Raw genomic sequence first — 16,033 nt, forward strand, 5'->3', positions numbered from 1 at the left:
GCTCATGCACGGTGCTCATGCACGGGATTTTGCAAATGATGCAAGAAAACTGTTCCACTAAACTAGTAACAACCTCGTTTCACCACTGCAGACAAAAAGCAGACTGCTGAATATAACCAGGCTACAAAACAGGGGACACTAGCAGATAGTGACGCCTGACCCAAACACATCCGCTAACTAGCTGCACTCCACAAGTCAGGAGGATCAAACGGTGAATAGAAATTCCTGATGTCTGGTCAAAAAGCTTGACCTAATATCCGGTTGTTGCTACTTTTCCTTAAACGTTCCACGGAAAACATTACCCGGGTGTGTTTTGTGCAATGAGCTGGTTCTTCTATAATGCTTTTCTACTCTACATACAACATGCCTCATTCACCCAGTCGCACCCGTCATACAAGCACTTGATTCCATGCTTAACACTCGCACTCCAATGGCTGCATCAGAGAGAAACCTGGGGTTAGCATCTTGCCCGAGGATGTTTGGCATGAAATCAAACCACCAACCTTCCGATAAGTAGATGACCTGCTCCACCTCCTGAGCTACAGCCACCCCCACCTCACTGGATATATTGCTGTGTCACTACTGCTGCACTATAACGCTTTGTGGCGATAGATTCCACGTTAAGTGGGTGGTGTGTCATGGATGACAGCAGCTCATTGGAAAAGAAGGATAGAAAGCGTCCTTCGTGTTGTTTGCACTAATAAATGCTGCTGCTGCCTGAAAGCTGCACTCACAGATAAAATGTTGCTCAGCATTTTCCTTTTATTGTCATAAATATGATTGTTGTACATTTCCTTGAAATGAAGCTACTTTCAGCTGCTCCCTGGTACCTGCAGCGGGTAGCTCTGCACGTTTTAGTCTGGTTGCTCTTTCTGATGCAGCCTACAAGTGATTTGTGTCTCAAGCTGGAATCAAACCAGCAACCTTTAACATGCATTTGTGTAAAACACTACACTTTGGAGCCAAGCCAAATATCCTGACAGAATTTTAAAGCTATATTGCCCATAATACTCAGATCCCATGGTACGCTAAGGAAATCCTCACCCTGGTCTCCCACTGCTGCTCCTTCTCCTTCCTCTCTCTGGCTTCAGCTCTCTGTTTCTCCTCCAACCGGTGCTTGGCTTCTGTCGCTGCATCGATGTCTTTTATCTTCAGGTTCAGAGTCACATCCTTCCACAGTCTAAAAGGGGTAAAAGTTTGAAAGTCAAACATTTAGAGTTAAAGGATCCCGTGAGACGGCTGAGGTCCGACACTGATCCTCTCCTCACCTTCGAGACTCGTACTCGAGCTGGTCTTCCAGCTTCCTCACTCTCTTCTTAACGATGCCCATCTTCTTAGTGTCTATGAACACCGTGTTCTCCTAGAAACATATGAAAACACGTTCACACACGTATTAATTCATTTAAGGTAGTGATTTCCTACATTTTGTAACGTAAATAAAACAAAGGACTCACTCCAGTCGCCCATTTAGCATACATGACTCCGTTCCACTCTCCCTCAATGGAGCAGAAAGACTTCTTGTCGTTTGGTGAACTGCAGGGACGGAACCAAACCCAGATGTCATCTTGTGTATTAAAGAGCAGACTCTCAGCAATCCTTAAATAATGTGATATAACCACATGGCTCTTACAAGATCTCTGCAGTGATTCTGTGCTTCTTTCCACCATAGAAGGGTTTGGTGTGGAACACGATGTTAGCGCTGTAGCCCGACTTGGAGCAGGAGATGTTGCACTCTCCACCAAGCTCCACCCACGGCACAGTGAGGATCGACCTGGACAGACAGGCGTAGGTCAGCGAAACAAAGTAACGACCGACTGAGCGATGACACAGGCGAGCACAGGGACGCGTTAACGGCACCTACCTGCCATATCCGTTAGGAAAGGTGAGAATGTAATGCTCATCGTGCTCCAAACATGACACGCAGCCTGGAGAGAGGCCAGAGGTCACTTAACACAAAGATTCACTGAATCACACTCATCAGAGAATATAAGGCAGAGCTTAGTGTACCTTGGCCGATGTTGTGGACGCCTATGGACATGCCCAGAAACTTAGATTTAGTCCAGATGTGAGCGTTGAACTGGATCTTCCTACTTAAGCACTCGGCGTAGAACGCAGAAACTACAAGGGAAAAATGCAGGAAATAATTAGTGGTGCAAAAACAGCAACACATCAGCGATCGTGCAGAAAATAAAACCCAAACATTTTTACTTTTCTAAAGCCTCCGCCACACCCTTCTGGATCTACATGTAATGAGCAATTCTGTGTTTACACTTACTGGGCGGGTGGTGAGAGACCTGCTCTGCCACAAAAGACACGCTGTTGGATGAAGCCCAGGGAACCGGGCCTTCTGATACCGTCTCCTGAAACGTGCGAGAACGAAGCACATTGAGAGCAGGATTGTGATTCTTGGTTAGAACTGCAGATCGACGATTCAGGAACTTGTAAAAGTAATAATTGAAATTATTACTGGATCAAAAATCTACTTGACCGCAGTGACAAACGGCCTCACCGTAGGTGGCGAAGGCTCCTCTGTCTCGCTGGGAAGATCCCAGTGGCAGTAGAAGACTTCTCCTAGGATTGGGTTGTACGGTTTCTTGGCCACTGAGCCTTTCCTTCCGGCATGGAAAGCCGACAGGTACCACCTCACCACCTGCACCATCCGCTCCCTGGGCTCTGGCTGCTCAGCGATACTAGCGAGTAAAAGAAACAAGTACTGAATGACGGCCTACCCTCATGCCAGAGTGTGCATGATGATAAACAGCTGAAATGGTACGTACCTTACAAATAAGTCGGGGTGTGCAAAGAAATCTGCATACATTTCTAACAAAGACCTTCTTTCTAGGATGAAGGTAGGCAGGACCACCTGGGAAATACAGTGAAGTGTTGTTAAAAAAGAAAACCTTACGCCGACAGCGCTGGAGAGCGAAACGCCGCGACGGAACAATTAGGGCGGCTAAGACGCTAAGAGGTCCTGACCTTTGTGAGGTCCATGCCCAGTCGAACTTGAGACAGCAAATGCATGATGACGCTCTTGTGCTCTTCCACAGACTCCCTTTCACCGTCGTCGTCACGGTCATCGTGACAGTCAAACTGGTCTGAGGACAAGAGCAGAGCCACATATTTCACCATCATGTAGTAAAATATGATTTAAATAACGCCTCATGCTTAGAGTTTAATCAGTGAGGGACAATCAGCTGCGATGTGATCAGGTGTCTCGTGATTATTTCCCTTTTTACCCGTGTCTGTGGTGCCATTGGACATCGAAGAGTTGAGGGACTCTGTAGTGTTGGGTCGTTTCAGAGCAGTTTCTTCGTTAGTAAGGGGCGAGGCAGCTGGAGGCCCTGAGGGACTGGGTGCAGGAGGAGGAGCAAGGAAGCAGGAAGCAATAGAGATAAAGGGGATAAAGAATAAATATAAAACAAGAGGCAAACTTCTCAGATTGCAAATGCTCATGCTGTTGGATTTTTATTCAATCCAAGCAGAATATTTCTTGCTGCTGTACTCACTCTATGCAGTGTTTGGGGGAAGTGTTGCTCTGGTAAAACTCATCGGCGTCATAGAATTCGTCCTCACTGGAGGAGTAGGAGAAGTCTGGCACCGAGTGTGAGGGGAGGGGGATGTGAGCCGGGGAGGCGACACCGCTGCTGGGGCCTGACGGGCCACTCCCTAAAAAACACACACATGAAAAAAATGTAATCGAACGGTGTGCCTCACGCCATCAGCCCACTCATACATACATCTGTCATCCGCCTGTCTGTTTGGTAGGAGGAGCCAAAAGGCCTCTGTTGATGCAGAAGCTCGCCGGCGCCTGCCCTACACGATGCCATGGTGATGAAATCAACATTATATTGTTCGACTGGAGCCCCCGTTTCCCAGCTCTGCTGTTCAGCAGGATGTGCTCGGCACCAATAAGCCGACTTAACACAGTGAAGACTTTCTCTGCAGAGCGTATTGACAGTACTCTCAAGCATGCCGCCTGTCTGCTTTCTGCTCATTTTAACTTGCGTTCAGTGGCACGCTTTCACGCATTTAACAAAACACACGAGCCTCAAAATGCTCCTAAAAATAGCATTTTTGTTAACGACCTGTAACCTGTAAAACTGCAGTAAAACAAATTAGGACTGCCACGATTATGTCGATGACAAATTTAATAGACGGGTCGACTGTAAGATCCTAAAGATGCAGGAATAAGTAGCAGGATTTAAGAGTCTTCTCTTTACCGGCTTCAGTTAATTCAAAATGCAGCTGCGCGTCTTTTAACAGGTACGAGAATCTATGAGCGATTCGCTCCAATTTTAACCAAACTACATTGGGTCCCTGTTAAATATCGCATAGATTTTAAAAGTCTTTTGTTCACTTTTAAAATTCTGAATAATTTAGCACCCAGCTATCTTTCTGAGCACTTACATCGTCCAATCACAGGCTCCTAGCACAACCTGGGTCTCGAATGAAGTCGAGAGGTGACCGGGCCTTTGCATCCGTGGCACCTCTGGAATAACCTCCCTGTTCATGTTCGTACTGCCGAGTCGATCCAGTCTTTTAAATCACGTCTTAAAACTCATCTTTTTACTTTGGCTTTTGATTCTAACTAGTTGGCTGGTCTAGCTTGTTGTGTTGTTACCTATTGTTTGTTGTCCTGTTTTATTGTTTGTTTTAATTGTCTTATGATTCTAGAACATAAACGACTGGTATCTGAGGAATCGATATTTCAGTATCGATCCGCACATCACTAGTGTCCAAATTCAGGGGCCGCATCCTTTGGACGCCGCATTAGGAGGCCGATCACGTTACAGTGACGTGACGAAGGCTTCGCAAATTCGAAGACTCCTCCAAATAAGGCCGACAAATATGTCCTCCTTTTCCCCAGATTTGAAGGATGGGTCGGGCGTGTCCTTCGTGGCCCAACCTATCCCAGAATTCATAGCTCAGCCAATTCCAGTTTCCAACAATGGCGGCAGCTCCTAAGTTTTAATATCACTCTTATTCCTCTTTCTGGGTCACAAAATAAACTTTTAACATATTTTCAGGTAAGAATGTAGCTGTGTAAACTAATATCTGCTCGGTTTATCAAGACATCACATATTTGTGTAAAAGTGCTCCGTCGTCTGTTAACCACCAGCTCGATAGCTAACCCGGGTTCAAGGCTCACTAGAGCCGGCGAAAAACACCAGACTCCCGGCACATAATTTTTAGATCCCCGCCGTCTTTCGCTACTCCGGTTAAACATGATATACGAGTCACTTAGATAACTTAAAATGTTATTGTTTGGCTTTTTTCAGTGTTTTATTTGTTCCTGAGTAAATCGGTTTGGCTGAGATTAAAGTTATAGTTTTTACACAGCTGAATAAACGTCAAGCAGACAGCTGATTATCAGAAGTGTGAGATGCTCCAGAATTTACTCCGGTGTCCTGTTATATTTTAGATAGCAAGGAGTTTATTAAACTTCACCGAAACAATCTGCAAATTTCATTAAAATTTAATAAACATCTTGTCTTTATTTTTAGTTAGCACCTTAAACACTTCAAGCTGTAAGCTAATGATAGTTATATAAGAGCAGATGCTGCTGGTGCAATAAGCTGTACGCTATACGTCCAATGGATGATGATCTGATTAATCGACTATCAACAAAATCGTTTGTGGCAGCCCTGCTACAAATAGACAAAGACGGCACTAAATGTCATTTAAAGTAATTGTTTGAAGGTCAAGAATGAAATGAAAAAAAAAAGGATCTTTTTTGGCCACTGGGGGGCAGTGGCATCAAATTATGTAAACACATTTCACCCAAATCACCTTAAATCTACTATTACATGTCCATGCTACTGTACTGTTTGCTATGTGATTGTAGTCCATTGTTTGGTGGCTCCTAAACAACATCATAACAAGCGATCTAAATAAAACCCATCAGGGTGCCAAGTTTGGCTGCTTAACTCCTGATAATGTATGAAGAGTCCGAGTATGAAAGCTTGAACTTTTCATCAACAGATCGTCAGTATCATACCTGGTTTCCCTGTGGTTACCATGTCCTCAGGGAAACACATTCTTCTGTCCACTGTTTACCATTAAAAAAGGTTGTGTGCAGTTTACAGATCACACAGCTACAACAACAACAAAATAACTAAACAGACTCTAACCTGCTGATTGGGCTGCTCGGCAGTATGAGGAACCCGTTTCAATAACATATAGCCATTTCAGCATTTCACAAAAATTAGTCCAGTTCATGACACTGAATTGAATTCACCTGTGCTGTTGGGAGTCGGGGTCTGCAGACTGCCCATCACTGTGACGACGGGACCAACAGGTAACGTGGAGGGTCGTTGGTCTGATTTGCACACCTGAGACGCGTCTTCATCAAACGGAGAGAAAGCAGAGTTAGCGCCGAAGCCTCGAAACGAAGCCAGACCCCATTAAAAGCAGCATCTCATGCCACGTGGCAGGACGCTGCAGACAGAAGCTTCATCTGTGAGTGGGGATTACACAGTCTATTATAAGAGACCAAAATTAGAACGGCCTACTTCGCACTGCTGATTTTATAGCCTTTTTTTTTTAGTCTAGTCATAGTCATCTGACTGAAATAGCCAAAGATTTAGTCAGAGTTCAGTCAAGACATGTGAGGATTCTTGTTGAGTGGATAAACCATATTAGCCCACAAAACAGGAATCTGCTTCAACACAGATCCTTAATTTAAAAGAAGGAGAAGAAGAGAGGGAATAATGCTGCTAAACCCTGTGTGAAGGTTTACCTTCAAATACTGAGAGACTATTAAGAATATTTATCAATACTGGTGATGGTACTGTCACACTAGAACATGTTTCCAGTTGCAGCTGAAACATAATTTCAAATGTCATCCAAGGACAGAACATCGACAGATTTGACACATTTCTCTAACGGTTCTGCGATTCCAATCCCAACCACAGGGGGAGCTGCTGTCACCTTTAAGTATATAACACCAACAACCTCTCAGCATGTCTCAACACAGTAAGTGACAGCTGTTACTTTTAAATGTCTGCCACATGTTGGGGAGGCAGATGTACCTGGGGGTAGTGTTGTCTGTGTTGGCATTGTGTTCACCGCTGGAGTGTCCAGAGGGGGCTGGTAGATCCCATCCACTGGGTTGATGGTGCTCTGGAGGAAAAAAAACAAACACACACAACGATGCCCTTTACAACAAAAAACGACATCAGAGCTTTGCTGCAACAATCTCTCACACACACACACACACACACACACACACACACTGCTTACTGGTTTAGAAAAAACTAAATCGAAAGCAGTTTGGCTTTTAGTTCAGAAACAGTCCTACTCTGCAAGGATCCACCTGCTCCTTTATCCTCTCAAACCCAGAAGGGGAACAGTATGACCTGATCACAACTCGGTGTACCTATGTGAAGAGCGAACTAAACAATGCACCATCCAGCTGGCGCAGATCAATTTCCTCGCACTTGATTTCCTGGAAAGAGCGGCGTTGCCAAGCTTAATTAATGCAATCAATATGAAACCAACAACACAGCTTGACATGCAAACGCTAGGAGTAGCTCTACACAACTGCTAACGTTGACTCTTGACATCTGAGCAGCCTGTTTCTTCTTTAAAAAGGCCTGGGGGGGGGGGGGGGGGGGTCGGGGGGGTTAATAAACACTACAGTAGTAATCATTTGTAGAGGCCTGCCTTGATTCGTGGCAAACGCTGCATGCATACAAACAGCAGCCTGTCGACACGATGTGGTCATAGCCCCAACGACCCATCTGACAGGAACACCAGCAACCACACGAGATACACCAAAAATATCTCGCCCCTCGTTCCCCAACAGCTCACCGCCAGGAAACAACATTTAGTGACATTATAACGCAAACCTGACCTGCAGTTTCTGACTTCTACACCTTTTCTCTATTTTGAGATAATCTGAGCTCAACAGGAACGCAGCGACTTCGTGTTACGGCTGTGAGATTAGGCCGAGGTGTGACGTGAGGTTTTTACTGAACTGAGTTATAGGAATTACACTGACCTTGTTGTTCTCCGTTTATAGGTCAAGATAACTGACAAACCTTTATCTAAACGCTAAACAAAAAAGATACAGTCAGAGGTCAAGGATTTGCCCTCCTATCTCCAAACTTCCTGCGTCTGTTCTGTTCTTTCTCCTTCTAATGGTTCCAGCGTCCACATGCCTTCATAAACGTAACTCGACGGCTTCTAATTAGATCCAATTATGTATACGGACCAGCCTATGGCTATGCAAGCACGACATGAGAGGAAAAAAGCATGTGAAGAGCAAGGTCATCAAAAAAAGCTAAAAAGGGTTTTAAACTCTAATGATCAATAACCTCTCTACCCCTCCAAGTGAATGCAATATTAATGCAATGAGCAGCTCTCGCAGCAGTGCAACCCCTCAGCCACCCACAGCACATAAATTATTTTGACATAACTACTGAACATGCTTCTCGTGAGCTTGGTTTAAATGATTCTTGCACTTTGCAGCAATTCCCCAGGCAGTGCAGTTTGACAGGGTCAAACGTGCTGCTGACGCCTGGAGCATCTTAAACAAAGGCCTACGGTGCATGCATCACTGCTGTGCAGGCAGTGACAGACATTCAGCAGAGGTACGATTAGTGGAAAGCCTATGGCATACAAAGGTGGCACGTGCAGGTATGTGCATAGGCAGAGCTTTCGCTGTGCTATTTATACTACATAATACTATACTTAATGATAAGAGATTAAGCCAGCTGTAAGATCAATGCAGTCCTGTGAGCTAGCCGGCTTACGCGGAGGTCTTGCTTAAAGTGGGAGGTTGTGTTGTATTAAACGATCTACAAACACTTCTCGATCCTTTGCTTTTTCCAAAGATGGAAGTAGTGATATCCACCTTCAGTTTATTTATTTTGCAGGTCAATAATTAGTAGTCATTAGTATACATGAGACACATAATCTGGTATTAGGTCATAACAACTGTGTCATGTTTTATCGCCTTTTTAGGTCTGGTAATTTTTAGAGCCGTTTTATTTTGAAAAACAGTTAACAGGAACTCTTACTGCTGAAAGCTTTAGTGGTTCAAAACGTGCGTAAATCCTGTCGTGGCCTTCAACACGAATATCTGCAGAAGCCCAGGAGTGCTTTCTGCACGGCTTTCCAGCTATTAGTGCTCAGTGGTTCAATAAGCAGGCAGTGTGACAATGACCGATCAATGGTGACTTCGATTCCTCTAATTAGTAAGTGAATAATAATAATAATAATAATAATAATAATAATAATAATAATGGATACTTTATTGATCCCCATGGGGAAATTACTTGTTTTTCTCTGCATTTGACCCATTCACTCAGTGAAGCAGTGGGCAGCCCACTAAGCAGGCGCCCGGGGAGCAGTGTGTAGGGACGGTACCTTGCTCAGGGGTACCTCAGGGTAGCCGTTAAGTGGATTCGAACCGCCGACCTTCCGATCATGGGGCGACCACTTTACCTACTGAGCTATCCCTGCCCCACAAGTGATGGGCAACACTTGTATACGCAGGCATGCGATCACACGTGTCCCATGTGCACTTACACTAGTGCATCTCAGAACACCGAGTATTGTGTAAAGGTTTATTTTTCATAATTTAATTTAAAGAGATAAACTTTCATATATTCTGTAAAGTGAGATATTTCAGGCCTTTATCAGCTACAAACAGCCAGTATGTCAAATTATTATATTAACCCTTTCTGTATGTCAAATTATTAGAAGGCTTCCTCAGATCAAACAAAAAGGATCTCCATATGCCGACTTATACACTACACTGAACATCATCTGTATTTTTGGGGTTTCTCCTATTCCTCTTGAACAACGCACTCTTGTCCACAGTGTGGATAAAACACAGTGGATCAACCATCACCAGCAGACGGCACGGCACCCTAAAATCACCCTAAAAATGTGACCGCAGCAAAGAAACAAAAAGGGAAAAGGAAAATAAACTGACTTTGCTCATTAATAAAACTCACTGTCTGGGCAATGAGCTGAATTTACACTTTACAATACGAGCCCACACAGTTATGCTAATCAATTTCTTTCAGCAGCATTTCTCCATCGTGTGGAAAAATGACCCACTGTTACCACTGCACTTCTTTTCCTTAGATTGCGATATCTCTGGGATTAACTGTGCAGCGGCAGAAAGGGGAATTTTCCTGGTCCACTTAAGATTAAAGCAGCTGTATGCGGTCCATCAGATATATGGCTTGAGTTTAGAGACGCTCTTACCTAAAAGAGTGGACGCCGTCCGCTTTTCCTGACAATCCACTCACGGCTCAGGTAATTGCTACTGCTTGTGCAACTGTTCCTACCACACTTTCCATTAACATGCTTCATCTGGACAGCTGTCGAGTCAGCGTTCTTCCCAACGACTGTGGTTACTAAACTAAGAGTGAAGAGTAATTTACTCACACTGAAAATGAAATACTTCAATAATTTGAGGAACTGAATAACAGTTATAGGCCATCGTCAACAAAATACTAACATTTACATGAATGTTTACCTTTTTGAATAAAATGATAAACTTTTCACAATACTTGACATTTTTGAGATGTACTAATATACACTCAATGTGCATTTTGTGTAGCACCATTTGCACATATACATTTCATGTCTTCATGAAGGAAAAATAGTTACAAAATAAATAAATATTAGATTTTAGAGGAAGATATTGATTTAATTAAGAAGAAGGCAGCAGGAAACATGAAGGAAAGCTTAGACCCAAATTAGACTGCATGCACTAAACAGATCTGTACATCTGCTGGTCTAACAGGAGAGAGTCTATTAAGCGAGAAAAGAAAGTTAGCAGTTTGTTTGATTTCGACTTTTGTCATGGACAGAAAGGGTCAAACTTACTATAGGTCCGTTTGCGTGTTGCTGTTCGTTACTTTGGTCCTTAAAATTTTAAGAAGACAGTGTTAGACTCATTGTATGTGAAGGTTCAAGAGTCATTTCATAAAAGCATCGCGAGCATCTGCCGCGGTGCGGTGCAAACGAGGCCCGGGTCTCTCGCGTTAAGCTCCAAAACTTTCCCCAAGTTGCCACATACAGCGATCCTTTCATCACACGGTCAAATCCAGACTTGCCACTTCTTTCAGTAGTGAAAACGACAGGATTGCACTACTGTGTGAGATAATCCACGTGTGTGTTTTTTGCTTTCCTTATCAAACAGCTAACAAAGCAGAAACGATTGCTCCACTTCCTTTCAGAAGGCTGAACAGAACATGTGATGAAACGAACACTGGGCAACACCCTCACCAACCACCGACCCAGATAGCAAGTGTAAGCAGGGAACTACCCCAGGGATGCGAGGTAACACAGTGCACACTCATGTGGTTTCACAAGAACAATGGTTATGAAGAAATGGCAAACTGCAGAGAGCGGACTCGTGCTGTGCTTACCTTGGCAATCTGCAGCAGTACAATACAGTGCTTGATGGACTCTACCATACTCTGAAAGGGAAAAATCACAGAGCAATTAATTAGGAAGGAAGTGACTTCTAAACCCAACAGGAAGGAAAATGTGTTCATTCTCTGACTTACACAAGTAGTCTCCTTCAAATGTTCAATTTTCTGTCGAAAGAACAGAAAGAAGTAAAAAATGAGGTTAAAGAGCAGAAATACTGATGCGAGTAATGACGCCTGACTGGCTTCAGCCGGGGCTTGAAACTCCAGCTGTGAAAGCTTTGATGCAGTCGGCACAAGCAACCAGGTAAAGTGACCAAAAGCTGGTGTTAAACTCAAAGAGGAAGTGGACATATAACCCCAGAGGCTAGTGAGACGCCCTGAAGGTTAAACGTTTACACCTCTAATCTTCAAACATTAGAAGATCATCTCGGAGAACTGACCGGGCCTGAGAGGCGCTACAGAAAAAGGAAGATTGTAGTTTGAACAATAGTCCCCTTTTTACATCATGTACTTCTTAAATTGTCCATTAGTCAGTTAAGTGACTGAAAAAAATAAACCACAAACTAAAAAACTGAACTACTGAATCGATCAGCCTCGCAGTCGCCAGCAGCTCGGTCCAAGCTGAGGGCAACCTATGGTGTGAGTAGAGGTGGTGGCAAGTTTTGGTTAAGCTTAAAGCAACACTGGAGAACAGACGGGTCCTTTGTCAGGACTACTGATCTTCTTCATGCATCTTTCCCCCATTAAGACGACGTCTGATGACGTCCCCTGTACCATTAAGGAGTTCTGACACCTCAGCATTCATAAATAAAGATGTGGTTTGATGACAAAGCAGACATGACGCCAGACCACCAACCTATGACTCTCTCCCCCACCGATGTAGGAGCGGTGCTGAGCAGGATCAATGTCCACAAGGCTGCAGGCCCTGATGGCATCCCCGGGCGTGTTCTCAGAGCGTGTTCTGGGGAGCTTGCAGGAGTGCTGACAGACATATTCAATCTGTCCTTGGCCCACGCTGTGGTACCGGCCTGCTTCAAATCCACCTCCACCGTCCCGATACCCAAAAACTCCAACCCATCTTGCCTCAATGACTACCGCCCAGTAGCACTCACCCCCATCATCACTAAGTGCTTAGAGCGACTGGTCCTAGCACACTTCAAATCCTGTCTCCCCCCCACCCTGGACCCCCACCAATTCGCATACCGCCGGAACAGGAGCACAGAGGATGCAGTCTCCATCGCACTCTGTCCTCTCACACCTGGACAACAACAACACCTACGCCAGAATGCTGTTTATAGACTTCAGTTCAGCATTCAATACAATCCACCCCTCACAACTCATCAGGAAACTGACAGACCTGGGCATCAGTTCCCTCATCTGCAAATGGTTACTGGACTTCCTGACCAACCGCCCCCAACATGTCCGGCTGGATAACCGCTGCTCATCTACCATCACAATGAACACCGGTGTACCACAAGGCTGTATGATGAGCCCTTTCCTCTACTCCCTCTTCACCCACGACTGCAGACCTGCTGATGGTTCCAACACCATCATTAAGTTTGCAGATGACACCACGGTGATTGGCCTCATCAGTGACAACGATGAGGCCGCCTACAGGGAGGAGGTGGATCGTCTGGCTGAGTGGTGCGACAGAAACAACCTGCTGCTTAACACCGAGAAGACCAAGGAGCTCATCGTGGACTACAGGAGGAATGCTGACCCACATCCACCCATCCACATTAAGGGGACGGCTGTGGAGCGTGTGAGCAGCTTCAAGTTCCTGGGAGTCCACATCTCCGAGGATCTCACCTGGACGACCAACTGCTCCAAGCTGGTCAAGAAGGCTCACCAGCGCCTCTTCTTCTTGAGGACTCTGAGGAAGAACCACCTGTCCTCAGACATCCTGGTGAACTTCTATCGTTGCACCATCGAGAGCATCCTGACCAACTGTATAACAGTCTGGTACGGGAACTGCTCTGCCTCGGACCGGAAGGCGTTGCAGAGGGTCGTGAAAACTGCCCAGCGCATCGCCGGAGCACCACTTCCTGCCATAAATGACATCTACAGCAAGCGGTGTCTGAAAAGGGCTGGGAAAATCATCAAAGACCCCAGTCACCCATCACATGGACTCTTCACCCTCCTGCCCTCTGGGAGGCGCCACAGGAGCCTCCGGACTAAGACCACCAGGTACCGGAACAGCTTCTTCCCCACAGCTGTCAGACTCCTGAACTCTGCCTCCTGACATCTGACCCACGTTAAACTCATGGACTGAACATACACACACCCACAATGGACAACTGTACCCTCAAACACACAATAATAACATGGACTGAACCACCACTCACAACCACTAGCACTTTATATAGCCTCTGTAGAAACTATCTACACCCTCACTTATCTTAACTGCACTACTGTATAGCTCTGTGTAAATAATCATTCTGTACATTCGATAATCTTTAATCCTACAACTGTTTACAACTTGCATAGTTCCCATTTCTGTATAGCTGTATATCCCAGATTCTGTAAAGTTATTTATTTCATATTCTGTATAGTTTTTCATATTTATATCCTGTTCATAGCCTGTACATAGCTTGTACTCACTACAGCCTGTACATACTTATAGTTATAGAATATTCACAACATACTTCATACCGTGTACATTATAACATACCATAATAGACCCATTTCTGTAATATACTTACATATCTATATTATTGCTAATATATATTGTAATATATCTATATCACTAAAGCACTTCTGGATGGATGCAAACTGCATTTCGTTGCCCTGTACCTGTGCATGTGCAATGACAATAAAGTTGAATTCTATTCTATTCTATTCTATTAGAGTTTCTGGGATTTTCTAATGCACATCCAGTCATTTTGGACTATAAGCAGGCCTGAAATAAAGCTGAAACCACTCAGTTAAGGAAAGCGCTTCAAGGGTTACTCCTTGAAGGATTAATTTTTATTCTTCATGGCTGATAAATAAATATCGAGGGGTAGGGCTGAACGATATATCGCATTTGCGATAATATCGCGACATGATCAAGTGCAATTTTCTAACCGCAAAGGCTGCGATTATACTCTGGACATGTCCAAATTCATGGGCTGCATCCTCCTGAGGCCGCATTTGTAGACCGATTACGTCACAGCGACGCGCCGAAGGCTGTCCAAATTACTACCATATCCCAGAATTCATAGCGCGGCCCAGCCAAACTCCAGTTTCCAGCAATGGCGGCCGCTACTAAGTTTTAAAATTACTCATACTAATCTTTCAGGGTCACAAAATAAACTTTTAACATATTTTCAGGCGAGAAAGTAGTTGTGTAAACATCAAATATCTGCTCGGTTTATCAAGATATCCCATATTTGCAAAAGTGCTTCGACGTTTTCAGAGGCGTCTGCTACCCACCAGCTCGACAGCTAGCCGGGAGCTCGAGGATTACTGATGCGGCCGAGAACGGCACAACTCCCGGCACATCATTTTCAGATCACCGCGGAGTTTCGCTGCTCGGGTTAAACGTGATATATAAGTCACTTAGACAACCTAAAAATGTTATTGTTGGGCTTTTTTCAGTGTTTTGTTTGTTCGTGAGTAAATCGGTTTGGCTGAGATTAAAGTTATTAGATTAGATAAAATAAAACTTTATTAATCCCCCGGGTGGGTTCCTCCTTGGTTTTCACACAGCTGACTAAACGTCAAACAGAAAACTTATTAAACAGAAGTATGAGACAGTCGAGAATTTACGCCAGTGTCTGGTTATATTTTAGATAGCAAGAAGCAGACGGCCGAGTTTATTAAACTCCACCGAGACAGCGGTGACGCTAATCAGAAGGCTAGACCGTCCAATTTCACGCCTTTAAATTTTAAAGGCGTGTTTGTGTGTGTGTTTATACAATTGCTATTATCTTTGCACTTTATGTGTAATGTTACTGACTGCAGAGATCAGTAAGATGTGTGTATTTTTTATTTATTAGTTTTATTTATTTAATATTATTTTTTAATTGAATGACTGTCTAGTAGTTCACAGATGTCGAAAAACTGAGTGTGGTAAAGCCACTGATTTTGTTTATGTATATTTCTGCAATCTGCACATTGTACTGACTTTCATTTTAATGTTTACACCAGGGTTCCTTGTCAGCACTTTATGCTCAGATGTTTGTAAGCTAAAAATAAACTATTGTGTATGTTCAAATATACTGTTGTGATTGAAGAAGTTAAATAAAAATGTCAGTCATCAATTCATGCATCACCTCATGTCATCATAACAGAGGTCTGTCTTCCAGGAAAGAACAGTTTAAAATTAATGTAATATAGTATTGGCCATACTATATGATGTATTGCTTGTCTTTGTTTAATAATACAGAAGACAAATACCTTAAAAAATAATCGCATATCGCATCGCAATATTGGGGGAAAAAAAAATCGCAATTAGATTATTTTCCATAATCGTTCAGCCCTATCGAGGGGACTGAACTTTAGCTTTTGAAATAAGAGGATCACTTCTGAAATCACTGCTGCTTTAGGCCAGTTTGGAACAGAAATATCTGCGATACACCGACAGCTATCAGTTTCCATTCACCCCCTGCTCCTTTGTTAGCAGCGGCTCTAATGATGCTGGACCGGAGAGG

General features: G+C 44.0%; 1 protein-coding gene across 3 annotated transcripts in view; it reads right to left on the bottom strand.

Annotated features, from left to right (window-relative positions):
* Positions 1–16,033, bottom strand: part of osbpl9 (oxysterol binding protein-like 9) — a 48,572-nt gene that overhangs the window by 8,489 nt on the left and 24,050 nt on the right. For all 3 annotated transcript variants that reach the window (XM_080878388.1, XM_080878390.1, XM_080878389.1), the window contains 17 exons: positions 11,535–11,564; positions 11,394–11,444; positions 10,849–10,887; positions 7,032–7,122; positions 6,239–6,343; positions 3,507–3,666; positions 3,237–3,349; positions 2,977–3,095; positions 2,778–2,863; positions 2,510–2,690; positions 2,276–2,360; positions 2,008–2,118; positions 1,862–1,925; positions 1,631–1,771; positions 1,455–1,533; positions 1,269–1,360; positions 1,045–1,180 (listed from right to left, as the gene is read on the bottom strand). In XM_080878388.1, the coding sequence (XP_080734514.1) occupies positions 1,045–1,180; positions 1,269–1,360; positions 1,455–1,533; positions 1,631–1,771; positions 1,862–1,925; positions 2,008–2,118; positions 2,276–2,360; positions 2,510–2,690; positions 2,778–2,863; positions 2,977–3,095; positions 3,237–3,349; positions 3,507–3,666; positions 6,239–6,343; positions 7,032–7,122; positions 10,849–10,887; positions 11,394–11,444; positions 11,535–11,564 (1,683 nt within the window). The remainder of the gene's footprint in view (positions 1–1,044; positions 1,181–1,268; positions 1,361–1,454; positions 1,534–1,630; positions 1,772–1,861; positions 1,926–2,007; positions 2,119–2,275; positions 2,361–2,509; positions 2,691–2,777; positions 2,864–2,976; positions 3,096–3,236; positions 3,350–3,506; positions 3,667–6,238; positions 6,344–7,031; positions 7,123–10,848; positions 10,888–11,393; positions 11,445–11,534; positions 11,565–16,033) is intronic.

Source organism: Rhamphochromis sp. 'chilingali' (assembly GCF_963969265.1).
Source record: "Rhamphochromis sp. 'chilingali' genome assembly, chromosome: 3".
Classification (NCBI taxonomy): Eukaryota; Metazoa; Chordata; class Actinopteri; order Cichliformes; family Cichlidae; genus Rhamphochromis; species Rhamphochromis sp. 'chilingali'.